Raw genomic sequence first — 25,662 nt, 5'->3', positions numbered from 1 at the left:
TAGATAAGTTGTGATTTCAATTATTAATACCATAGAATGGATAAAAATTAGGTAAATAAGTCAAGGTCTAACAAAGATCATTTCGATGAAGTTTAAAATTTCATTAAATTTGCTGTTGAGAAAGTATCAATGGATAGAAATATTCTATATTAATATTAAAAATATACAAATTGTTCTTTTCTTGCTTCAAAAATAGTTGAATAATATTTAGTGTGAAATGATTTTTTAAAAGATTATAATGAGTAAATATTTCATAAAAAATTCATGTTGCCATCTTTCTGTAATTAACCCTCTTATATAGAACATGTATTAGATTTTAGATCAAGTAACCTATAAAAAAATCTTGTAGGAGAAGATAATATGAAAGATTTGCTCAAAGATGATTTTGAGCGTAGTGCTAAAAATTTAGGAGACTCCAGTTAAACAATAAGTATATTTGAGAGGTCTATATTTACTAATTCCGTATATGTTGAGAAGTCTGTACATTTATTTAACGACGAGACAATTCAATATCACAAATTAGCAAAAGACTCTGATCAAAAATTATAGCCACATCTATAGCGCCGAGCCAAGGAAGTCTCGAGCGGTTCAATCAGTAGTCGTTCTTCCACAGCAAATGCAAGCGAGAGGACAATTGTGATGCGGGGGTTAGTGTAAGTCACATAAAGCACGATCAAATACTTCCGTTACCGTGCTGCTGTGGATGTCGAGGATCTCGATCGTTCGTAATTGCACGGCTAATCGGTCGTGATGTGCTTGAACCCTATTCTAGTAATTTCTCTTTGTTTAATTCTTGGATAACAGTACGACAGGGTAGAAGTAGAGCTCGGCTCCTCAGGGACAGTTATATCTACATTCACATACGGCTAAATTTGCCGAGGATTGAAGCCCTTTTAGCCATCATCTGATATGGCCTGGATGGCCAGCTTTAAATTTGAATGGGGGATAAAGCATTAACCCTTCACTACTTAGTGAATCTAATGCCACCCCCTGCTTCTGTTGAAGGTTTCTAACGTCATCGACTCCGGATGAATAGAGTAAATACAGAGGAAAACATTCCAATCTGTCATGATAGGGGTTGGGCCCCGCCACGTGTCCTACTTGAGTTAAGTTTTGCTTATTTGCTCCCAACCGAAATGCAGCATCACTCCATGATTGACCCGCATGATGGGCATCTGCACGTGCATGCGTAATATATAACGCATGATCATCTCGTGCCTCATCCAATGCTCTGGATCTCTGGATGTAAAGAAGCTGTAATCATGAACTCCTACCCACTCGCCCAGTGCTGACATACCTAAACTCGGCCATTTTGTACCAAATCTTCCTTCCTCTTAAAATGCTCCAATTATACTTCAAGATGATGTGTTTTGATATTGTTGTTAAAGGTGTTAAATCTATCATATATTGTACAATAAAAATGATAATTTTAATTGATCTACTGAATATTCGATTCGATTCGAATAAGATGGATTTTATCATATTCGGTTGGAATTCGAAAAGAATATAGATTATAAAAAAACATAATGAAGCGGATTCGATACGAATAATCATATGTCCGATCCGAATCTGATTCGATATGCTTTTAATGTATTTTTTTATTTAAAATTATAATAATTTTATATTATTTACATGTATCCGATCTGATCTCTCAAGCTCAGATTGATGCTTTGTTCAAAAGGCTTAGAATCCTAATTTATTTCTTGTATTATAAAAAATAAAAAATGAGGAAAGAAATTTTTTTTTTATTGAAACATGTTCGTTAATTCTTACTATTTATCTTAATTTTTTTTGTTCTATCTTTTTCGAGAATTCTCTTTCAATTTCAATCATTTATGTATTATATTTTATAATATCATATCCTTTATTTGATAATCTGAATGGGAATCACATAAAGACAATCCTTATTTGATATAGATATTTGTGCAAGTATTTTAAACCTAATTGATAAGCGGATGACCTCCTTAGTTATTAGCAGTCAAAATCACTTAATTTATTACGAATTTTTGAGAACCTCTTTGGGAGATACAGATTCCGCGAATGAGGGAAATCACTGGATTTGATCTTTCAAATTGGTCAAAACTCTTTAGTTTATGGCCGCTTCTATATGGTACCGGTTGTTGTTTTATTGAATTTGCTTCATTAATAGACTCGCGATTCGACTGTGTTTTCTGGCTTGTGCTTCTTGACAGCTATCTGGCATTAGATGTATTGGGATCTAGAAATATTCTGTGACCAATCTACTTTATATATTCAATCCGACTAGAGATAGATACGAGACGGATATAAATATGAGATTTTTACTTACAGGATGAATATGGATATGTACCAATCCAATCTATATCTGATCCATTGCCATCTCTACTATATAAAGATCTTTGGAAATGTATTCGGAACGTTATCTAAGCCATAGAAAAAATTGAATGCCATGGCACTTCAATGAACACGCAAGTGCATAAATGAGCATCTATTGGTAAATTTGCTTGGGAGGCGGTTTCGGACATCTACTTGTGTGAGTTACTATAATATCTATTCATATTTGCAAATGAATTCAACTCAGCTGAATCATTGTCCAATTTTTAATTTTGACATTGGCCAATTTTAGTTTTGAATCATTGGCCTTGCAAGCTTGAGGTTTTGACGTATCGGTTGTGCAGGTCTTAAGGTATTCACCTGGGACCGGGCCGAGTTTTTTCAAACTACCACAGATGGATCCCAGGCTGGGCTAGCATCATGCTTCGCCCAAAAGTCAGCACAACTTGGTTCAGGGTCCGGCCCAGCCCGTTTTTTAGCCTACTTCTCAGGCCCAACTCTGGGCCCTTGCTCGAGCTCTGGCTTCGAGCTTGGGTTCAAACCTTGAGGTTTGTGATCATTTGTTTGAAATTTTTAGAAACTACTAAAAATATTTAGAACTACTTTCAAAAATATTTAATATGAATAACTAATATTCCCAGAATCCTATTATATATTTACTATTATGCCGTTGAGTTTATTCAAATGAATAATATAAGCAAAGAAAATTCTGTTCCGGTTAGGCCGGTGATGGCCTTTAATTCTTAAGCCCCAACCCGGCTCGGTGGTAGATTTGTGTGAAGGAAGATGTTTTCTTTTTTTTTTTTGGTTAAAAACAAATCCTTCTTTTTTCGTGAGAGATAAAATCCCGGTCCTCCTCTTGACCGGGTCAGCATTTTCGTTGATAATTTTATTTTTAAAAAAAAAAAAAACACTTGAATGAGATGGCTTCTTCATGTCTCGTGGAGGGGCTTGGGCGGTGGTGTAGCTGACTCTAGCCCATCTCCCAATTGAAAAGAGCGTGGGAGGAGAAACGGCTACTGCCGACCCAGAGCCATCTCCAACCTGCTTTACCTAATCGGCAAACCAGGAGCGCTGAACGGTTTCATAATCCGACACTCATGATCGACCAAGATCTATTGCCTGGCTGGTTGAGAGGAAAAGACCGATAAAGTAGAACGAAACCACCCTCAACTGGGCAAAGAAATCATTGACCCGGTCAACACAACACTTGGCAAATCTCCAGCGCCATAAAGGTCAAACAGACCCGTTGGCGCGTGCACATATAGCTAGCATTTCTCACAATCGCATGTATAAATATACACACACACTAGAGAGCTTTTATCCTTCCCCATTACCAGTCCCCACAAAATATAAACAAAATGACAGCTATTGTCACCCTCCCCTCCTTCCTTTCTCTCCTCTTCTTCATCCTTTTGCTATCCTCCAACCCCCTCCCCGTCTCCTCTATCGTCTGCAACCATGATGACAAGAAAGTCCTGCTCAGCATCAAGGCCGCCTTCAGTAACAGCAACCACTTCGCATCCTGGACGGACGAGTCCAGCTGCTGCGAATGGTCCAACGTCGTCTGCGATGGCGAGAGCGGCCGCGTCATGGAACTCAACTTCTTCGATGCCGACTTCCACGGCAGCATTCCCGACGCCATCGGCGACCTCTCTTACATCCATAGCATCGTCTTCTACAAGCTTCCCAACGTCGTAGGCCCCCTCCCCTCCGCCATCTCCAAGCTCAAGAACTTGGTATACCTCGCCATCAGAGAGACCAACATCTCCGGCCCCGTCCCCGACTTCCTTTCCGAACTCACCGCCCTCAACCAGCTCGACCTCTCCTTCAACCGGCTCTCCGGCTCCATCCCCGCCTCCCTCGGCGACCTCCGCAGTCTCACCTCCCTCGACCTCAGCGGCAATCAGCTCTCTGGCACCATCCCGCCCTCACTCTTCCAGAAAAATTCCACCACCGAGCCGCCGTCTCTCCGGCTCGCGCACAATCATCTGACCGGCGAGATCCCGCCGGCTTTTGGGAAGGTGGGCTTCTTCGAGATCGACTTGTCGCAGAACCAGCTCACCGGGGACGGCTCGTTCCTCTTCGGCCGATCCAAGCCGACAGGCACGATCGATTTGTCGAGGAACCAGTTCGAGTTTGATCTGACGCACGTCGAGTTCCCTGAGGCCATGAACACGGTGAAACTAAACGAGAACAAGATCCACGGGAGCATTCCAGCCCAGATAACGAAGCTGGGGAGCCTCCGGTCCTTCAACGTAAGTCATAATGATTTGTGTGGAGAGATTCCTTGTGGGGGGGAAATGGGGCGGTTCGACGAGTCCTGTTACCTTCACAACAAGTGTCTTTGCGGAAAGCCTCTCCCGCCTTGCAAGTGAGACCGGGGATGGCATGGACTCAATAATTCGTACGTAATTGTGCTCGAGCCATGGGTTATGTATGTGGGATGAGGTTGTTACGAGCGAAGATGGGAAAGGCTGGTTTAAGAATAAGCAGCAAGTATATGTGACAAGATTTCCGACATTTACAAAGTTTTAATGAAGAATCTAATGTCTAATTAACCGTTGAGTGAGCCAGGAGGAGATTGACTGCTGCTGTGCGTGGTCTTTTTTCCAAGTCTTGATTGTGATGTTTTTATGGGCAATTATAACAAGATAGCATTCTCGTGCGACATCGGTATTTCTAAAATAAAATTTTATTTTTTGCTTGATTTGGATTTTAATCTTGTAGTATTACAAATGCCTGTGACTGCAAATTGAGCTTTGGGAGATGCATAATAGATGATATATTGAAGTCTCTTAAAAAAATATATATATCAGAATTAGAATTTTCAAATTATTTGGTTTCTTGGCAGCTTTGGGTCCGAAGCTTGGGCAGCACCCAACTTGCATGGAGTATCAGGACTTCCTAGGCGATCGCACGTAGCTTGTGTGCGGTATCAGGGTCTACCTAGGAGAACATGGGCATTCCCTATTGGCTAGTTTCCAGATTTCATTCAAGCTCTAATTTATTTTCTAGGCAAATGCGGTCAGCAAACAACGTCACATTGGCTCTTGTAGTCCGCTCATGGCACATCTGTGCTAAACCGATCGAATGCACTAGGTCCATTGTGGGGAATCAAGTGAACAATGATTCAGACATAAATTATAGAAATATAAATAAAATTAACAAAATTATTTGTATTATGCAAGTAATTATAAACATTTCAAGATAAAAGTATGTAATTATTATAGTAATTATTATTTAAAAAAAAAAAAAGTTGTGCAGCAACCACCAGGCCCCCGACAAATTAAGCAAAATGGACCAATAAAGTGATTGCATGTTAACCTAATTTAATTGGAACATACACCCGCAACCACAACATTACGTAAAATATCTCACCAAATTATGTCGGGAGAGAGAAACTCAAGACATGCTGAACAATATTTTATTTGACTTCCGGTCATTCACGCCATTTTATACTACTAATGCCTATACTTCTGTTTATTTTATACATGCCCAATACATTAATACTTGCACGGCCAAACCTAGCCACTAAAATTAGAAGCTGAGAACAAAAGATTTTGTAGTTGGATCCAAGTCGATAAAATAAGTCAAGCTAGCAGGTAGGAATTGAAATAATTTCCTTTTAACAACGTTCTAATTGTAGGGTCTGTATTGCTGGACTTCATAAAAGATTATAAGAATTACGAATTTTTCTTTTACATGCATTAAAAGATGATGAGGATGAAGATATTTTATTTTATATGTATTCAGCTGTTTCTGACAAGTATGATGGATTTTGAGCTCGTTGCAGTCAAAGATTTTGATTAATGGGCCTTACGATTTTGCTCTTCAAAAGATGTCTTATATGAAAAGAATGGTCCTTTCCTATATAAGTCAAAGTTCTCTTTGACTCATAACCAATGTGAGACTAATGATGTTCTCTCTTCTACACTACAATATAGCTCTCCAGACAAAGAAAAGTCTATATACGGATAGAAGGTGCCCTCTTTTTTATTTTTACCATAGACCGGTACGGACGAAAGAAGTCCTATAGTTGCATGGGTTGTCCTCTATCTGGGATGCCATTATTATAGCCACATGCGATATTGTCTGCTCTGCTTCATGGTTTTGTCCTTCAAAAGTCACCTCATATATAAAGGATGGTTCGTTCCTGTATAAGCTAGAGTCTCCTTTGATTCACAATAAATATGAAACTAATGATGCCCTCCATTCTACACTACAATAGAACCCATGATATAACATTGAAAGCAAGCTTGTATGGGAAAGCTGTCATTGTTATATAGGATCAGAGCAAAATATTTTGCCAAACTTACACTCCAAGAAAGAAGAAGAGATACCAGTACTTAGAACTCCTGATTTGAACAGGATTTTAAGATGAAAACATGATGCAGGACCAATACATGGTGCTAAGCTAAAAGATGGCAAAAATGAGACACAGTTGGCAGTAGAAGATGGAAATGGATGGATGAAACAATGTGGAAATGAAGATGCTCCAGCTGATGAAGTTCACCCACTTTATGAACTCTCAACTAATAAAAATAACCGAACCTGAGGCCTATGCACCAATGACACTCAACGACATCTGACCTATACAGATCTGGGACTTTGAAAGACTTTGGATATATTACTGTTGGTGCAAAAATCCGCTTGCACCGGAGAAGTTGGAGTCGAGGGAGTCGCGGATGCCACCGGGACCTGCAAAAGAAGTCTAAACCGGAGGTGGGGTTGCTCCGGCAAGACCCTCCGACGCTGGAGTGCTCGAACGGAAATTTTAGCAGAGTTTTTAGGTAAAAACGAGAGCTTATCGAATAACGTATCTGGGGTTCCCCTTTTATAGGCGGAGGGGGCAACAAATTGATAGCGATGCCTGTAACCGTCAGGTAGTGGGTCGCTCAGAGTCAGGAGGAATTTGTTACGAGGAGTAGTGGAGTGGACCCGTGGCCCCTACTGCAGCGCGTCACGTGGAGTCTGCCGCAGGGAGTGGAGCGGCGTCCATTGTCGCGACTCGCCAGAGGGTGGAAGAATCGCGCAGTATCCGTTACAGAAGGTGGGCAGGATCGTGGGCATCATAGCGGTCTGCCAGGGAATGGTGGAGCCGCACGGGATCCGTCGCAGGAGGTGGAGCAGAGTCGTGGCCATCATAGCGATCTGTCAGGGAATGACGGAGCTGCGCGGACTCCGTCGCAGGAAGTGGAGCAGAATCGTGGTGGTTGCTGTGTCGCGCCGGGGAGTGCTGATCTGTCGGCTGAAGTTCGGCAGCGGTCGAAGTTGGCGACGGAGCCCGATTTTTGTAGGAGTCCGGGTGGAGTCCTCCTTGCAGTTGGAGTCACGGATGGAGCCCGGCTCCTGTAGGAGTCCGGGCGGAGCCCTCCTTGGAGTCGCGGACGGAGCCCGGCTCCCGTAGGAGTCCGGGCGGAGTCCTCCTTGGAGTCGCGGACGGAGCCCGGCTCCCGTAGGAGTCCGGGCGGAGTCTTCCTGCAATTGAAGTTAGGTGCGAAGCCCGGCTCCCGTAGGAGTCCGGACGGGGCTTACCGGCAGTTGAAGTTGGCGACGGAGCCCGGCTCCCGTAGGAGTCCGAACGGAGTCCTCCTTGCAGTTGAAGTCGTGGATGGGGCCTGGCTCCCGTAGAAGTCCGGGCGGAGCCCTCCTTGGAGTCGCGGACGGAGCCCGACTCCCGTAGGAGTCCGGGCGGAGTCCTCCTTGGAGTCGCGGACGGAGCCCGGCTCCCGTAGGAGTCCGGGCGGAGTCTTCCTGCAATTGAAGTTAGGTGCGAAGTCTGGCTCTCATAGGAGTCTGGACGGGGCTTACCGGCAGTTGAAGTTGGCGACGGAGTCCGGCTCCCGTAGGAGTCCGGGCGGAGTCCTCCTTGCGATTGAAGTCGTGGATGGGGCCCGGCTCCCGTAGGAGTTCGGGCGGAGCCCTCCTTGGAGTCGCGGACGGAGCCCGGCTCCCATAGGAGTCCGGACGGAGTCCTCCTTGGAGTCGCGGACGGAGCCCGACTCCCGTAGGAGTCCGGGCGGAGTCTTCCTGCAATTGAAGTTAGGTGCGAAGCCCGGCTCCCGTAGGAGTCCGGACGAGGCTTACCGGTAGTTGAAGTTGGCGACGGAGCCCGGCTCCTGTAGGAGTCCGGACGGAGTCCTCCTTGCGGTTGAAGTCGTGGATGGGGCCCGGCTCCCGTAGGAGTCCGGGCGGAGCCCTCCTTGGAGTCGCGGATGGAGCCCGGCTCCCGTAGGAGTCCGGGCGGAGTCCTCCTTGGAGTTGCGGACGGAGTCTGGCTCCCGTAGGAGTCCGGGCAGAGTCTTCCTGCAATTGAAGTTAGGTGCGAAGCCCGGCTCCCGTAGGAGTCCGGACGGGGCTTACCGGCAGTTGAAGTTGGCAACGGAGCCCGGCTCCCGTAGGAGTCCGGGCGGAGTCCTCCTTGCGGTTGAAGTCGTGGATGGGGTCCGGCTCCCGTAGGAGTCCGGGCGGAGCCCTCCTTGGAGTCGCGGACGGAGCCCGGCTCCCGTAGGAGTCTGGACGGAGTCCTCCTTAGAGTCGCGGACGGAGCCCAGCTCCCGTAGGAGTCCGGGTGGAGTCTTCCTGCAATTGAAGTTAGGTGCGAAGCCCGGCTCCCGTAGGAGTCCGGACGGGGCTTACCGGCAGTTGAAGTTAGCGACGGAGCCCGGCTCCCGTAGGAGTCCGGGCGGAGTCCTCCTTGCGGTTGAAGTCGTGGATGGGGCCCGGCTCTCGTAGGAGTCCGGGCGGAGCCCTCCTTGGAGTCGCGGACGGAGCCCGGCTCCCTTAGGAGTCCGGGCGGAGTCTTCCTGCAATTGAAGTTAGGTGCGAAGCCCGGCTCCCGTAGGAGTCCGGACGGGACTTACCGGCAGTTGAAGTTGGCGACGGAGCCCAACTCCCGTAGGAGTCCGGGCAGAGTCCTCCTTGCGGTTGAAGTCGTGGATGGGGCCCGGCTCCCGTAGGAGTCCGGGCGGAGCCCTCCTTGGAGTCGCGGATGGAGCCCGGCTCCCGTAGGAGTCCGGGCGGAGTCCTCCTTGGAGTCGCGGACGGAGCCCGGCTCCCGTAGGAGTCCGGGCGGAGTCTTCCTGCAATTGAAGTTAGGTGCGAAGTCCGACTCCCGTAGGAGTCCGGACGGGGCTTACCGGCAGTTGAAGTTGGCGACGGAGCCCGGCTCCCGTAGGAGTCCGGGCGGAGTCCTCCTTGCGGTTGAAATCGTGGATGGGGCCCGGCTCCCGTAGGAGTCCGGACGGAGCCTGCAAGGGTCAATCCCGCTGAGAGCTTCGGCCGTGGGTATTTTATACCCAACACCAGTCCCCCTACTTCCGAGTTTGAATTTCGAATGAAGGAAGTACAGAGAGATTGGCATAGCTGAAGTTGTCTCCTCGAATCCTGTTCACAACCGCCCCCAGATATTTTGGCATTAAATGCGCGCGTGCTGGAGTCTTTTCGAATCGGGGCGATACGAAGGGATCCTTCGAAATTTCCACCGGTGCACTGGCCCAGGTACGATGCCATAATGGCCCTGCCAATCTGTCAGTCGCTTTTAGCCGCCTGCCGGGGGAGTGAGACACGCGTCGAGTGCGGGCTGGCCTGGGGGGATTCGCGATCATTATGGCGTCGGATCCCAGGGTCTATTTAAACCCGTCCTTCCATCCTTAGGGGTCCTATTCCGTTCCAAAGTTCTACCAGTATCTGCCCTTCCTTCGAGAGCCCTGTTTCTGTTGGCGTCTTCTTGGGCCATTGGCGCCCTTCAAGTCATCCCTGTCCTCGCCCCTCTGCATCCCTCAGAGCGATCTAGGTTAGTCCCAGCACCTTCATCTTTCTTTCCGTCACTTAGGGGCCTCTTCTTCGCCATTATTTTTTGTATTCCTCCGAGTTAGTTTTCTGTGACCTCTCGCCCCTTATCCTGCCCACCTTCTTCGAGATCTTTAGAGTCCTCATTCGAAGTTATTCGAAATGTCGTCTGGCTCTTCTGCTCCCAGCGGCTCCAGGAGTTCTTCCACCTCAAACCCCCAGGTCCCTTGCTCTGTAGACGAACCCGCGTCTGGGGCTGGGCTCCGCCCGATTTTTGCGCCGGACGCCATTCCATGTTCCCTGACTTCGGAGAAATTTCTTCTGATAAGGGTTCAGTATGGAGTTCCTCCGGAGTACGACCTGGAGCTGCCTGGCCCCTCTGACCGGGTTAGTACTCCCCCACCCGATCGTTTTTGCCTGTATCAGGAGACGTTCTATGCCGGACTCCGGCTTCCGCTTCCGTCCTTTGTTGTCGCCCTCTTCCGCTTCCTAGACATCTCCTTGGCTTCTGTTGCTCCGAATTCTTTTAGGTTTTTGATAGGGTTTCTCTCCCTTTGCCACATAGTCGACGTCCAACCGTCCCTCTCCCTGTTTAGGCACTTCTATACCTTCAAGCGTCATCCTTCGGTGAAGGACTGGTGGTACTTCTCCTCTCAGTTCGACAAGAAGGGGTTGCTGAAAGGCGCCCCTTCCTCAATCCACAATTGGAAGGGAAAATACCTCTTCGTCCACTGCCCGACCCTGAGGCTGGGCCTGCCCCCTTGGGGCTCTCTGAGGAATTCTGTCCGTCGGGCCCCCAGCCTGGGGGAGGATGACCTCCAGGCTGTCCGGAAGCTTCTCGCCTATTCCGCTCCTTCCCTTCCCAATCTTCTGAGGGAGCAATTTCTGTTCAACATTGGCCTGAGCCCCTAGGATCCTGCGAGTACTTCATCTTTTCCTTTCCCTTTCTCTGCTTTTCTTCTGTCTTTCTTCTTTCTTCTCTCTTTTTCTTTTTCTTTTTCTCTTTTTTTTTTCTTTCTTCTTTCTTTCTTCTCTTCTTTCTTTTTTTTCTTCTTCTTTTCTTTCTTTTTTTTTTTTGATCTCTGATTTCTCTCCTCTTTCTCTTCTACTTTTTTCTTTTTTTTTTAAGGGATGGACGCCGAAGCAGCACGGATGCTTGCCAGGGGCCTCAAGGCCCACAAAAGAAAGGATGCTGCGGCCGTCGGATCGGCAAAGAGGGCCAGGGCGGAGGAGTCGAGCTTGGCCGCGCCCGTCCAGGCGGCTCCAGCGATCGACATTCCCTCGGACGCCGAACCAATGGCTCCGCGGACCTCCTTGAGAAGTCCGCCGACTGGGGCCCCCGCTCCGGGGGTCCGCCCCATGGAGGCGCCCGTAGCCGAGAGGGGAAAGAGAAGGAAGTCGGTGGCCCGCAGGGTGAGTAGCCGCCGAACTACTGCTGACGAGTCCCTCGGCTCCGAAGAGGGGCCGGAGAATCCCTTCAATGACAGGGACTTGATCAGGTGGTTGATCGACGGCTGCATTCTGCCCGAAGTCATCGAGAGGATCGACCACACCGATCCTGAGCAGCGGGTCTGGGACTCTTTAGGGTCCTTCCTTGAGGTAAGCAAATCTTCATTTACCCGACCATTCGGCCCTTGTTCTGATCCCCTAGCCGCCCTTGCAGATTGGGCACCAGCTCCTCGCCAATATCGAGGCGACGAACCGTGCGAGGAGGGACATCGTCCAGTAGAGGAGCGCTGTCGGGCCGAGGTTGCTCGCCTCCAAGAAAAGACGGTCGAAGTAGTCGCCCTCCAAGAGGCCCTGGAAAGAGAGAAACAAGCCCGAGAGGAGGAAAAGCAGGCCTTGGAGGAGACGGCGAGGAAGGCGGAGGCCGAGGTCGCCAATTTGATTGAGCAGACTCCAGTCCTGGTCTCGGAGGCCAGGGCTCTTGCGGTAGAGGAGTTCAAGGCCTCCGCGGAGATGAGGGACTTGAATGTCCAATTCGGTCGGGAGGCGTTCATCAAGGGGTTCGAGCTTTGCCAAGAGAAAGTGGCCAGAAAATTTTTGGAGCTCGACCTCAGCTTCCTAGGTGAGGAGTCCGAAGACGAAGCCGGTCCCTCGCCCGCTACCACTGCTATCGCAGCTCCCTTGCCGGGGATGCCGAGCTCTCCAACTCCTGCCTCTGAGGTCTGAGACCTCCGACCTTGTAGTTTTATTTTTTCACAATTTTTCTTTTCTTTCTTGTCTTCAAAAATCATCCAATCAATAAAGTTGAATTTCTTATCGTGGGTGGCTTCTCCCTCCTTCCCTTCTTCTCTCTACTTTTCTTCCTGTGATGAGTCGTGTTTTGACGCTTTTGCCTTTCGATGCAGTGTCCTGCGGAAGCACTTTTCCTACCTCTGGGGATCCCTCTGAAGTCAATGATCCAGCGGCTGAAGAAGGAAGTCCTTCACTTGACAAAAAAGTCAAAGAAGATGGAAGGCGAGCTTCGCAGACTGAGGGAGGGCCATTCTGAAGCCACCGCCGAGGCCACCCGCTTTCGAAATCTCCATGTGAAGGGGATCATGGAGTATAGCCGGAGGAAGGCGGACTTTGCGAAGGAGCTTGAGGAATGCAAGAAGAGCGCCAGCGATCGAATTTGGGCTCAAGCTGCCAAGATCAACGCTCTCAGGGTGGAACTGTCTGCTGCGAAAGAGAAGATCGGCCAGCTGGAAGGGAGTTCATCCCGGCTCTTGGCCCGGGCCGACGGCGATCGGGAGTGGTCGAAGAGGGTCTCCGCCCTTCAGCAGCAGCTTCAAGACGTCGAGATGAGCTACGACGTGCACCAGGCCGGTTGGCGCAGGCAGGTGGATGAATATAAAGGGAGACTCAGGGTGGCGACCGACGAAGTCGCCCGTCTTCAGAGGCAGCTGGCTGACAGGGCTCAGCTTTCTTCTGCTCGGGATTCTGATGAGCTCCAGTCCCTAAGAGGAATCGTTGAAGGAATTTCCGTCGCCCTCAGGGAAAAGACGGCTGAGCTGCAACAACTGAAGATCCAGCTGGCATACGAGCAGCGGACCGTCACGGACGCGGAGGCGGAATCTGAGGTCTTGAGAAAGAGGCATCGAGAGGCGAAGATCGAGAGCCAGTGACTTTGTCGGGCGCTCCAGGATGCGCTGCAGAGAAGGAGAGAGCTAGAAGAAGAAATTGAGAATCTCAGGCAGTCCTGGATGAGGGTGGAGCAGATAATTCTAGGTCGGAGGGAGCAGAGCTTCCCTAGGGCTCTTTTCGTCCTTCTGTCCTTTCATGTACATATTTTCTCTTTTGTTGTTTCGTCCCGCTTTTGTCGTTTTGCTTTTCTTTGCTTGGCCTTCCGGGCTTTGTAGTGTGTATTTCGGAAATAGAATGAAAAGAAGATTTTGTGTTACCTCGTCCGCACGTTGTATTAAATTATCGTCCGTCAAACTTTTCTTGTCGTCCGACCTGTCTGATGTTGACGTCGTTGGGAGGTGCCCAGTCATCGATACGTTGGCTTGCCTTCCTCGTCGTTCGTGGCCGCGAGCTTGAGCTTGGTGGTCCGAACTCCGCATTACCTCGGGGGCGTAGCTGTCTTCTTGACCTGTGTCGAGAGTTTTCTCAGAGGTCGGGGGTGTTTGGTGGGAGCTCTCCGTCTTTGTTGAGACGAGGTTCTTTAGGTCTTTGGTGTGGTTCGTCCTTTATCTATTTCCGTCGTAGCTCACCGCTCTTTCTCCTTAATATCCCTCCTCTTCTCAGAGTGAGGGCTCTCCCCTCACTTTTTGCGGGGTTGCATAGGAGTGTGGAGGTGTCGCTGAGGGGCTTTTTCCTTCATCCGATCTTGTTGGGCGGTCGGGTTTCGTCACCATCAGGATGAGGTTCTCCTCCCGTTCCCGCGGGAGCACGTAAGGGCCATCGCCAGGGTCTCTCCCCCCAATCCGGTCTAAAAGAATCGGACCTTCGACTTTGCTCATGTCAGGACGAGGTTCTCCTCCTGTTCTTGACATGGCTGTGGGGGCACATTAGGGTACTGTAAGGCCTCTCCCCCCGTCTGGTCTAAAAGAACCGGGCCTTTGACTTTGCTCATGTCAGGATGAGGTTCTTCTCCTGTTCCTGACATGGCTGTGGGGGCACATTAGGGCGCTGTAAGGCCTCTCCCCCCATCCAGTCTAAAAGAACCGGGCCTTTGACTTTGCTCATGTCAGGATGAGATTCTCCTCCTGTTCCTGACATGGCTGTGGGGGCACATTAGGGTGCTATAAGGCCTCTCCCCCATCCGATCTAAAAGAATCGGGCCTTCACTTTGCTCATGTCAGGATGAGGTTCTCCTCCTATTCCTGACATGGCTGTGGGGGCACATTAGGGCGTTGTAGGCCTCTCCCCCCATCCGGTCTAAAAGAACCGGGCCTTCAACTTTGCTCATGTCAGGACGAGGTTCTCCTCCTGTTCCTGACATGACTGTGGGGGCACATTAGGGCATTGTAAGGCCTCTCCCCCAATCCGATTTCGAGATAATCGGACTTTCATTTTAGGTATGTTAGGATGAGGTTCTCCCCTCGTTCCAACATAACTTTGTTTTAGGCGTTTGAAGGGGTTATACCCAGTCGTGACAAATCCATGCCAAATGGGAAGAGCATGTCAAGTAGGAAGGAATTTAAATTCAAGGTGAAATCGTAAGCGATACATTTACAGGTTTTTCGAGTCCCACGGTTGCGGGAGGTCTTCTCCTCCTTGAGGCCCTCCGACGATGGAGTCGATGGTCCGATGGGAGGCCGATCTCCGGGCTGCTCCTCCCTTCTTGGCGGTTCAGGTTGCGGCAGGGCCCTTGGTCGATCTCCTCTACCCTCAGACCGACGTCGGATGAACCTGTCGAGTCGACCTCGCCGGATGAGCTCCTCGATCTCGTCTCGGAGCTGGATGCATTCCTCCGTGTCGTGGCCTGGTCGCGGTGGTAGAGACAGAACTTGTTGGGGTTGCACTTTCGGGGTGCGTGCGCATCCTCTCCGGCCTAGGGAGCTGCTCTCTGACCTCCATCAGTACCTGGATCTTCGAGGCATTGAGAGGGGCGTAGTTGCAGAACCTTCCCGGTGGAGAATCTCGTCGAACCCCGCAATCCGGACTCCTCTGCCTGCACACCCGGGGTGGAGTACGGGCACGCTTGTGCCCAGGAGGGGATCGAGAATGCGGTCGGGCTTCTCTCGACCTTTTTTCGATTGCGGGCTTACCCGAGTCTCCCGCTTGCCGCTCCCTCGCTGTCTCTTCATCCTTCATTTTGAAGGCTTCTTCCGCTCGGGCGTATCCTTCAGCCCGAGCTAACAAATCAGCAAAATTTCTGGGGTATTTCTTCTCCAGGGAGAACAAAAGGTCATTCTTTTGAAGGCCGCCCTTCAGAGCGACCATTGCACTGATTGGTCCAAGTTTCGGACTTCCAGCGCCGCGACGTTGAAACGGTTGATGTAGGCCCGAATGGACTCCCCTTCCTTCTGCTTGATATTGATGAGGGACTCCGAACCCTTCCAGGGGCGCCGGCTGCTGACAAAATGGGCCACGAATTGATGGCTCATTTGATCGAAGGAAAAGATGGTACCCGCTTCAGGCCGAGTACCAGTTTCTCGCCGCTCCCTTCAAGGTGGAGGGGAAGGCTCGGCACAGAATGGCATCGGGAGTACCATGAAGCAGCATCATCGTCCGGAAGGCTTCCAGGTGATCGACCGGGTCCGAAGTCCCGTCGTAGCTCTCGAACTGAGGGAGCTTGAAGTTTGACAGGATCGGTTCCTGCATGATCATTTGAGAGAAGGGAGGGTCAGTACAAATATCCTCACCATAAGTGGGGGGAGCATGGCGGAGTTCTTCGATCCGTCGGTTCATCTCTTAGAGTCTCCGATCTAGAAAATCCTCCTGACTTCGAGTCTCGAGGGTCCTCTGGAAGAACGGGGCAGAGATCTTCCAGGGGTGGAGTCGTGGTCCGATTGAGGGCTCTCCACCCTCGGGTTCGTTTTCTCAGGAAGGACGGGGCGGCTGGCCCAAGTGGCCCGCTCCGCCGCTGGATTCTGGTGTCCGGGGACACCCTTTCCAGGCGCACTGATGCCTGCGGCTGCTGCTGCTGCATAGCCTGCACAGCTTCTGTGAGGCCTCTGACCTGCTGCGCTAGCAGATCAAATTGCTCCGCACCGACCGCCGTCGCCGGAGGAGGAGGAAGAGATTGAGAAACAGGAGGGGAGGCCGGAGCCTGAGATCTGGCCGCGGAGGGTGTGGATGCCTTGCGGGGAGGCATCGAGCAAGGACCAAGTGGAGAAAGGAGGGGGAGTGGACGCCGGAAGAGATGCCCGGAGGCGGTCCCGTTGAGCGCTCCTTTAAGAACAAGGATACTGCGAAGACACAACCCCTTCCTCTAGTACCAATCCTGTTGGTGTAAAAATCCACTTACGTCGGAGAAGCTGGAGTCGAGAGAGTCGCGGTCGCCGTCGGAACCTGCAAAAGAAGTCTAAACCGGAGGTGGGGTTGCTCCGGCAAGACCCTCTGACGCTCAAGTCAGTTCTCTGCCTCAACAAGAATGGAGTGCTCGAACGAAAATTTTAGCAGAGTTTTTAGGTAAAAATGAGAGCTTATCGAATAACGTATCTGGGGTTCTCCTTTTATAGGCGGAGGGGGCAACAAATTGATAGCAACGCCTATAACCGTCAGGTACTGGGTCGCTCAGAGTCAGGAGAAATTTGTTGCGAGGAGTAGTGGAGTGGATCCGTGGCCCCTACTGCAGCGCGTCACGTGGAGTCTACCGCAGGGAGTGGAGTGACGTCCGTTGTCGCGACTCGCCAGAGGGTGGAAGAATCACGCAGTATCCGTTACAGAAGGTGGAGCAGGATCGTGGGCATCATAGCGGTCTGTCAGGGAATGGTGGAGCCGCGCGGGATTCGTCGCAGGAGGTGGAGCAGAGTCGTGGCCGTCATAGCGATCTGTCAGGGAATGACGGAGCTGCGCGGACTCCGTCGCAGGAAGTGGAGCAGGATCGTGGTGGTTGCTGTATCGCGCCGGGGAGTGCAGATCTGTCGACTAAAGTTCGGCAGCGGTCGGAGTTGGCGACGGAGTCCGGTTCCCGTAGGAGTCCGGGCGGAGTCCTCCTTGCGGTTGAAGCCGTGGATGGGGCCCGGCTCCCGTAGGAGTCCGGGCGGAGCCCTCCTTGGAGTCGCGGACGAAGCCCGGCTCCCATAGGAGTTCGGGCGGAGTCCTCCTTGGAGTCGCGGATGGAGCCCGGCTCCCGTAGGAGTCTGGGCGGAGTCTTCCTGCAATTGAAGTTAGGTGCGAAGCCCGGCTTCCGTAGGAGTCCGGACGGGGCTTACCGGTAGTTGAAGTTGGCGACGGAGCCCGGCTCCCGTAGGAGTCCGGGCGGAGTCCTCCTTGCGGTTGAAGTCGTGGATGGGGCCCAGCTCCCGTAGGAGTCCGGACGGAGCCCTCCTTGGAGTCGCGGACGGAGTCCGGCTCCCATAGGAGTCCGGGCGGAGTCCTCCTTGGAGTCGCGGACGGAGCCCGACTCCCGTAGGAGTCCGGGCGGAGTCTTCCTGCAATTGAAGTTAGGTGCGAAGCCCGACTCCCGTAGGAGTCCGGACGGAGCTTACCGGCAGTTGAAGTTGGCGACGGAGCCCGGCTCCCGTAGGAGTCCGAGCGGAGTCCTCCTTGCGGTTGAAGTCATGGATGGGGCCCGACTCCCGTAGGAGTCCGGGCGGAGCCCTCCTTGGAGTCGCGGACGGAGCCCGGCTCCCATAGGAGTCCGGGCGGAGTCCTCCTTGGAGTCGCGGACGGAGCCCGGCTCCCGTAGGAGTCCGGGCGGAGTCTTCCTGCAATTGAAGTTAGGTGCGAAGTCCGGCTCTCGTAGGAGTCCGGACGGGGCTTTCCGACAGTTAAAGTTGACGACGGAGCCCGGCTCCCGTAGGAGTTCGGACGGAGTCCTCCTTGCGGTTGAAGTCGTGGATGGGGCCCGGCTCCCGTAGGAGTCTGGGTGGAGCCCTCCTTGGAGTCGCGGACGGAGTCCGACTCCCGTAGGAGTTCGGACGGAGTCCTCCTTGGAGTCGCGGATGGAGCCCGGCTCCTGTAGGAGTCCGGGCGGAGTCTTCCTGCAATTGAAATTAGGTGTGAAGTCCGGCTCCCGTAGGAGTCCGGACGGGGCTTACCGGCAGTTGAAGTTGGCGACGGAGCCTGGCTCCCGTAGGAGTCCGGACGGAGTCCTCCTTGCGGTTGAAGTCGTGGATGGGGTCCGGCTCCCGTAGGAGTCCGGGCGGAGCCCTCCTTGGAGTCGCGGACGGAGCCCGGCTCCCGTAGGAGTCCGGGCGGAGTCCTCCTTGGAGTCGCGGACGGAGCCCGGCTCCCGTAGGAGTCCGGGTGGAGTCTTCCTATAATTGAAGTTAGGTGCGAAGTCCGGCTCCCGTAGGAGTCCGGACGGGGCTTACCGGCAGTTGAAGTTGGCGACGAAGCCCGGCTCCCGTAGGAGTCCGGGCGGAGTCCTCCTTGCGGTTGAAGTCGTGGATGGGGCCCGGCTTCCGTAGGAGTCCGGGCGGAGCCCGCAAGGGTCAATCCCGCTGAGAACTTTGGCCGTGGGTATTTTATACCCAACAATTACTAATAAGCACTGCAACTCCCAATATCTCCGTCATCAATAAGATCATCCTTTCTAGTGGGAGATCCGACCATAAGATTCAGCTAAACCGAACACAATCATCGGAACAAAGCCGAAGACCCCACGCAACTCCTTATCTTATAACAAATAAGTCGAGTGAGGGGAGGGGGGCGGAGGATGACTTCGACTCGACACTAGATGACGTTTCGAAAGAGTTTTGAGTTTTAACATCGGGATGACCATATGAGACACAAAAGGAGGATAAAGAAGTATTTTATTAAGAATGAAAGATTTATTACAATATAAATTCAATTCGACGAAGTCCATTACAGTAAAATAAGAAGAACTACAAGTGCGGCTATAGTCTAAACCCAACATGGGGTTGATGAGATGAAAGCTGTAGAGCCGGCGATCTCAACATCATGGCCTCCGGGGGTGCGTCCACCTTCACGATGCACTTCCAAGGAGGGTCGGAAAGCTATACCCACTGGAGAGATCCAAACCACCCTCGAAAAGATCCGAGATCCTCCCATAGGATGACATCCCAAAACAGCCCCGATGGACGCCGCCACCACTCAGTGAGAAAAGTGATAAAAATTTTCAACACCTCCCATGCCAAATAAAGATGCCACTCGGTGCATTCTCCAGCATGCTCTCTTGAGGCAGACTTTGACTGTATAGAAGCACAAGAAGGCCACTTCCAGTGGGATCAAGTGATGATGGCATTCAGGTAATCAGAGAGATGGCATCCTGGAAAGAAGACCAGTTGGTTTCAACTTTGAGTGCCAAGGGGTCTCCACTTATCGGGAAATCGCACCCTCGCACCCCCCAACTATCCCGCTAGGCACAGGATGCATGTCACTAGGGAAGAGTTCTTGGACGATGTACCACTGGGGATCAAAGTGCCAACTATCCCCTTTTGATGTGTCGCCACTACCAAAAGGACATCCGGCATTGAATATTTGGAGAATACAGTCTGTCAATGCATGACCTTTCAAAAAAAATCTGCTTCCAGTTGGAACCCCTGAAAGGAACAGGGGGGAAGTGACCGGTGCATCCTTAAGTAGGATAAGATATATTTAAATGCTCGAGCACACACCAGTGATCAGATTGGTGGGACGAACCTCTCGAAGGCACCTCGACTTAGATGCCACGGCTTTCAGATATAGGTCAGCGTGGTGCCAAGGATAGGAGGACACCCTAATATGAGATGGAACTTTTTATGGATAGGAATCTCAAATGCAATCCAACAAAATGATCGGGATCGAAACAACCAACAGAAACGGCTCAGCGATAGTATAGTTGAAAGTTCTGCTCATGAATCACCCCACAAATCTTTGTCGAATGAACGATGATTTTCGAGAAAGAGAGAGAGAGAGACCTACTTATCCTAAAAGTCTACCCAACGATGAAGATTAGACATATACCAAAGTCATTGAGTCCATGATTATGCAATCGCATGGCACTGAAAGCTTCAACACAAGACCTTGTGCTCAAAAAAGGATGCAACCACGAAAGAGGTACATATGATAAAAGTTTTCCTTTCATTCATATGAATATTTACATAAAAACGACGTCGAAGAGGCACCGAACAAAAGAGAAAGAGAGAGAAAGAAAGGAAGAGGATGAAGACTCAATCCTCATCTGAGGAAAACATCCCCACTTCTTCATCATTGTTTCCTGGGCAGATGCGGTGCAAATTCAATTGCGGCATGATGTACTGCAAGCAGGCTTTGCAATTCTCAAAACCCTATATGAAGCCAGTGGTGGAGGCATCCAAGAGCTCCTCCTTAAAGGCCTCTGAGGCCTTATACTCCATGACACAGTGGAGTTGAGCTTCTGTGAAGGCCTCAATGGCGATGCCCTTGTAGCGGTGCCCCCCCCCCCAAGAGTGGAGGAACCCTCACCTGGGACGTTCAAAGGGAACGACACCCAACCGACGCTTAGAGGCTCTGATGAGGTAGTCTTCATCCTCTTGGGCAGGAACTTTCCCCTCAGGTACTCTACCTTCTTCCTGGATGTCTCCTTCACCGATCGTGATGATGGCTCCATCATGCCAAGACTTGAGAAGATAGGAAAGATTTCACTAGCAAATGTATTTGGTCAAGAAGCCAATCTATTTATACAAGTCCCAAGCGACGTACACCCAGCCATCAGACAATCGAGGTGCGCCACACGGTCGGACCTGAAGTGCCAAACATTGTGGCCATTAATTGCACCTTCATCCATCCCAAATTCTAAGGAACAATCCCTGAAATGCTTCGAGACTTGCCTTAACCCATCACACGGCAGGATGGGATAAGCCTGGGGGGACTCCCTAGTGTGTTCTCTTGAAGAACCCCCGGCCTTAATGGCAGATGGAGTTATGAAGCATCCTGCAAGTAAATGTCTAGAACACCCAGTGAATAGATTTGCCACCCAATTCCCTCCAAGATCCTGGTTGGGATGATATTAAACATCGGGGTTCTCAGAACACATCTGAAGAAAACCTCGGGCCTTCTCTAAAGATCATGCCGAAGTCTCCGGATCGATTAAACCCTAATCAATGCCACAGACCCTGAAGAGCCTACAATGGTTACTCACCCCAGAATCTCCTTTGGGGGCCAGCGATCCAGGAAAACATCATGATTTTGAAGATGTTTTACAGACACTAGCCGAAGAATCACTTTGACGGAAGCCTGGCATAATTTTTATCACCTCGACGCCATCATAAGAATCCAAAAGAAGATCTACTTCCTAGTGCGAAACACTTCGTACTAAGAAGTGGAGGACAAGTATTGTGCCATATTTGAGCAGTCCGACGACATGTCCAACTTTCAAAGATGTGGCAAATATTTGATAACATGATCTGATAGTTCAAAGCATGCAATCTAAATAATATCATGTGATCTGAGCGATGCCACAGACTTTGGCATCTAACCGATCACCACATGAGTCGATAACGCGGTGACGTCTACATCATTGGGTACCCACCGATCCCATGTCATTTCCATCTATGCCACTTATATGCCATCCCCCAGATTAGATGCTCCAAAGAGCACTTGGCATACGGATCTCACTAGATCAGCACTCCATTGTGTAGATCAATCGATCCCTTTGGATATGGGTGACAGACCCTATGGCAGCCTGCTGGCACTCACTTCTCTAGCTCTGATAGCTACTATGCTGACTCCGACAGCATTCACCATGATGACTTTGATAGCCACGAATCTAGGACCGACGAGTGCTAACCGTCTGACATTCTCTCTCCTTCAAATGAGAAGAGAAAGGAAAAACAGGCGGATCCTTTCTACTTCTCCTCAATCAGGAGATCCTGATTGGGAGGATCTTTTTCTATTGTTCTTCTTCTCTGACTGTCACCGATTTAACCATTGGAGGATCTCCCATCAGAGAACACCCATGCTGTTCTTGATGGCCGGACTTTCTTTGCAGGTGCTTCACTCGGATCGACGCCTGCCTGCGTCGCGACCTGCAGCCTCTCAATTGGAGACCAGTCACTCCAACTTGGCAAGCGCCCTCCAGTTGATCTCGTCACATCGACCCAGTCGAAGTGGAACAGCAACACATCCAAATTTAACCATAAGTACTACCACAAATCCAATCTTAAGTTTCATAATCAACCTCCAATTAATCTAAATAGATCTTGTATCTCTTAATCAACATAGGCTATAAGCCGGATCTACTGTGATGGTGTTTATAATAATTCAAAATCTTGACCAAGAAGAGTAGTTGAAAGAAGTTATAGAGATTTTTAGGTCAAGTATCCAAGATTTACATAATGTACAGTTGATGTGGACTGAACATAAGCCTGCATTGATCCTTATATAAGTTATCATGAATCATGGTTTGTGGCCTGGGGCTATTTATGCTGATGCATACACAATATTAGTTACTAGCGCTTGTTTATTTCTGGCACTTCCCGTGAAAATAATAATAAGGACATTGCTGTATGGCTGTTAGTCGCCCATGATACTTTTTGGGTGAACTGGATGAGCTAAGGGCACCGTGAGAATGAAAAATGGGAGAACATCAATTTCGAAGGGAAGGGAGATCACTATCAATTTTGACTAATCAAATTGTGCTGAGGTGTGTATCCATGATATTACAACTCACCTTAGCCATCTAACCTAGAGCTATCAACGGGTCGGATCCAGACCTAAGATCCATGGGTATTTACTCGATGAATCCGGGTCTAGTATTAGTACTGGACCCGTTTACTCAGATCCGGATTCGGATCCGATTAACCATTACATAAACAGATGGGATCTGGATATTTAATATCCAGATCCGATAGACCCGAGACCCGATATATATATATATTATATATATATATATATAATATTATATATATAATTATTTTGAATTGTTAGGTCAGAGATCCAATGGTTTAGGATTTCTAAAATTTTTTAAACCCTAGGTAAACCTCTTACCAGTTAACCCCATCAACCGTCCGTCCCTCTCAATCTCTCTCTCTCTCTCTGTCTCTTGATCTCCCATCCCGACGATGCCTCCGCTCCGGCCTCTCCCTCCCCTCTTCCGGCCTCTCGCTTATTCGCTCCTCCGCCTCTCCCTCCTCTCCTCCGACCTCTCACGCAGTCGCTCCTCTGGCCTTTCCCTCCCCTCATCCCCTCCTCCGACCTCTCCCTCTTCTCCTCCGGCTTCTTGTGCAGTCGCTCCTCCGGCCTCTCCCTCCCCTCCTCCGCTCCTCTCACGTAGTCGCGCTCCTCCGGCCTCTCCCTCCCCTCCTCCGCTTCTCTCGCACTCCTCCGGCCTCTCCATCTCTGGATGCACTGTTTCTCCATCTCCACTGCACCGGTGGCCAGACCCGAACCCACGCCGGCTGATGGGGGTAAGGGATTTAGTGTTTTAGGGTCTCAATCTCTCTCCCTCTCTCTGTCTTTCAATCTCCCTCTCTTCCTCTCTCTATCTCTCAGTTTTCTGCTGTCCCTCCAACGCCGCCGACCATCCCTCCTCTCCTCTCCATTGAATATGAGTTTGAATATGAGTTTCGAGTCCCGAAATCGGATCCAAATATTCAATACTTCAAGGCTAGACCCATCGAATATTCGGATCCGATACCGATAACTAAAATTGGGTTCGGATATGGATATCTAGATTTCGATCCGAACCCGATTCGTTGACAGATCTAATCTAACCTGAAAAATTTGTTACGTCTGACAATCAACATAAATCTTATGGTAGTTTGAGAGGTATTTTATACATCTACAGTTGTGTCTCTTATAAAAAAAAAAATGATTGATCTTTTTCATGATGTGAATCATTGGGCTGCGCTCACAGCTTTCAAAACACAACATCTGACGGATGGAAGGTAGGGGTGGGAAGCCTTTAAAAGTTGCGTAAAGTTTAATCTAAGGGTACTGGCACCATGAAAAAAAATCAATCATTTTTTTGTACGAAAGATGCACTCTGGATCCATCCACTAACATTTAATTTTTTAAGAGTATACTAATATCTTTTTTACTTTTCCCCTCAGGGGAGCGTGATGTGACGCCCTTTTAGATAATTCAAGGTTGTAGATGGGAAGTTCTTTTGATTAAATTTACGCTTTGATTGCCGCGAGTTTTCTCAGTAGCTTTTAACGGATGATGCAAGGCTTTTTCATGTACTGCACAATTTCTTGTAGTCAAGATAAGCCAAACGGAAACCTTAAATCAAAGTTTGTCATGTACTGCAGAACCATAGGTTGCTTCTCGTCTTCTTTCAACGTGCAATACAAATTCCAACGTGCAAAGAGAACCATAGGCTGCTTTCGTCTTCTTTCGGAAAGAAGTTTCATCTCTCCCAGCTGGCTATATAGACCATGCATGCCGCTTTACCTGTTTAAATGTTTAACATTTATCATGCAGTGCCTTGGACATCTTCAAATCCTCTCAAAAGCAACCTCGACAGAGGTCCCGTTTCACAAAACTTTTGGGAGCCATAAAGTATTTCCTACCTTCTAAAAATATTTTTTGATAGTACGGTGGTGTTTGATAAATAATCTAGATAGCTTTGCTAGAAAGCTGAATAGCTCCTGGCATATGTCAGCAAGTTGTTTAGGCTTTAATGAAATTTTTATGATGGCAAAAAAACTATCTACAAATAAATCTCATAATATATCCTATCATATCATCATATTATTATAATACAAATATCATAATTATATTATATTATTATATAGTGTATATTATTATAATAATATGATAATATATTATTATATTATATTATGCTGTTTCATATACTATTATGCAATATTTTTTATTATCAATTTATTACACTAAAATTATTTTCTTATTAGTTGTCAAATACATATTAAAGTTTCATAATATTTTAAAAATATAATTACCAAACATTCATAACCTCATATAAAAAAAGTTAGCTAAAAAATAATTTTTATTTTTTAATTCATATAAATATTCAAAAATTTTGAGCCAGCAGAGGCTCTTGCATGCTCTCCTGTTTAAGTTTTAATATTCTTGCAAGTGTCCAAATCTAATCATGAACATCAAAATTGGTCTTTCTCAATTCTAAATAGACTTATGCAGCGATATTCTCAAATTTGTATGGTAATTGACGGTATCTATTTTGATACCATTTTTAATGATCAAAATTTTACCCAAAAAATTTAGTTAAAAATTATTATTTTAGATTTTTGGTTCTGTATCAAAATTTTTCCGTACATAATCCACATGGGATCCGATGCCCATCCCATTATAACAATTATTTGGAGGTCTACGAAATTGACTAGTTGTGTCAGACAAAAATGGGCACCACTCTCTCTGGTTAATAGATTAATGCAGCACTATTCTCAAATTTGTATGATAATTGATGGCATCTATTTTGATATCATTTTTAATGATCAAAATTTTATCCAATAAATTTAGTTAACAATTAATATTTTAATTTTTGAATTCGTATCCAAAATTTTTTCACGCATAATCAACATGGACTAAAGATGCCCATCCCATTATAAC

General features: G+C 48.9%; 1 protein-coding gene across 1 annotated transcript; it reads left to right on the top strand.

The window, feature by feature from the left end:
- Positions 1-3,577: 3,577 nt before the first annotated feature.
- On the top strand, positions 3,578-4,874 carry LOC105061251 (polygalacturonase inhibitor). The gene has a single exon (XM_010945237.4). The coding sequence runs from the start codon at positions 3,675-3,677 to the stop codon at positions 4,689-4,691; it is 1,017 nt and encodes a 338-aa protein (XP_010943539.2). The 5' UTR covers positions 3,578-3,674; the 3' UTR covers positions 4,692-4,874.
- Positions 4,875-25,662: the final 20,788 nt, after the last annotated feature.

This window comes from Elaeis guineensis, chromosome 1 (genome assembly GCF_000442705.2).
Source record: "Elaeis guineensis isolate ETL-2024a chromosome 1, EG11, whole genome shotgun sequence".
NCBI lineage: Eukaryota > Viridiplantae > Streptophyta > Magnoliopsida > Arecales > Arecaceae > Elaeis > Elaeis guineensis.
Note: the sequence above shows the minus strand (reverse complement) of the source record. Positions and strands in the feature narration are given on the sequence as shown.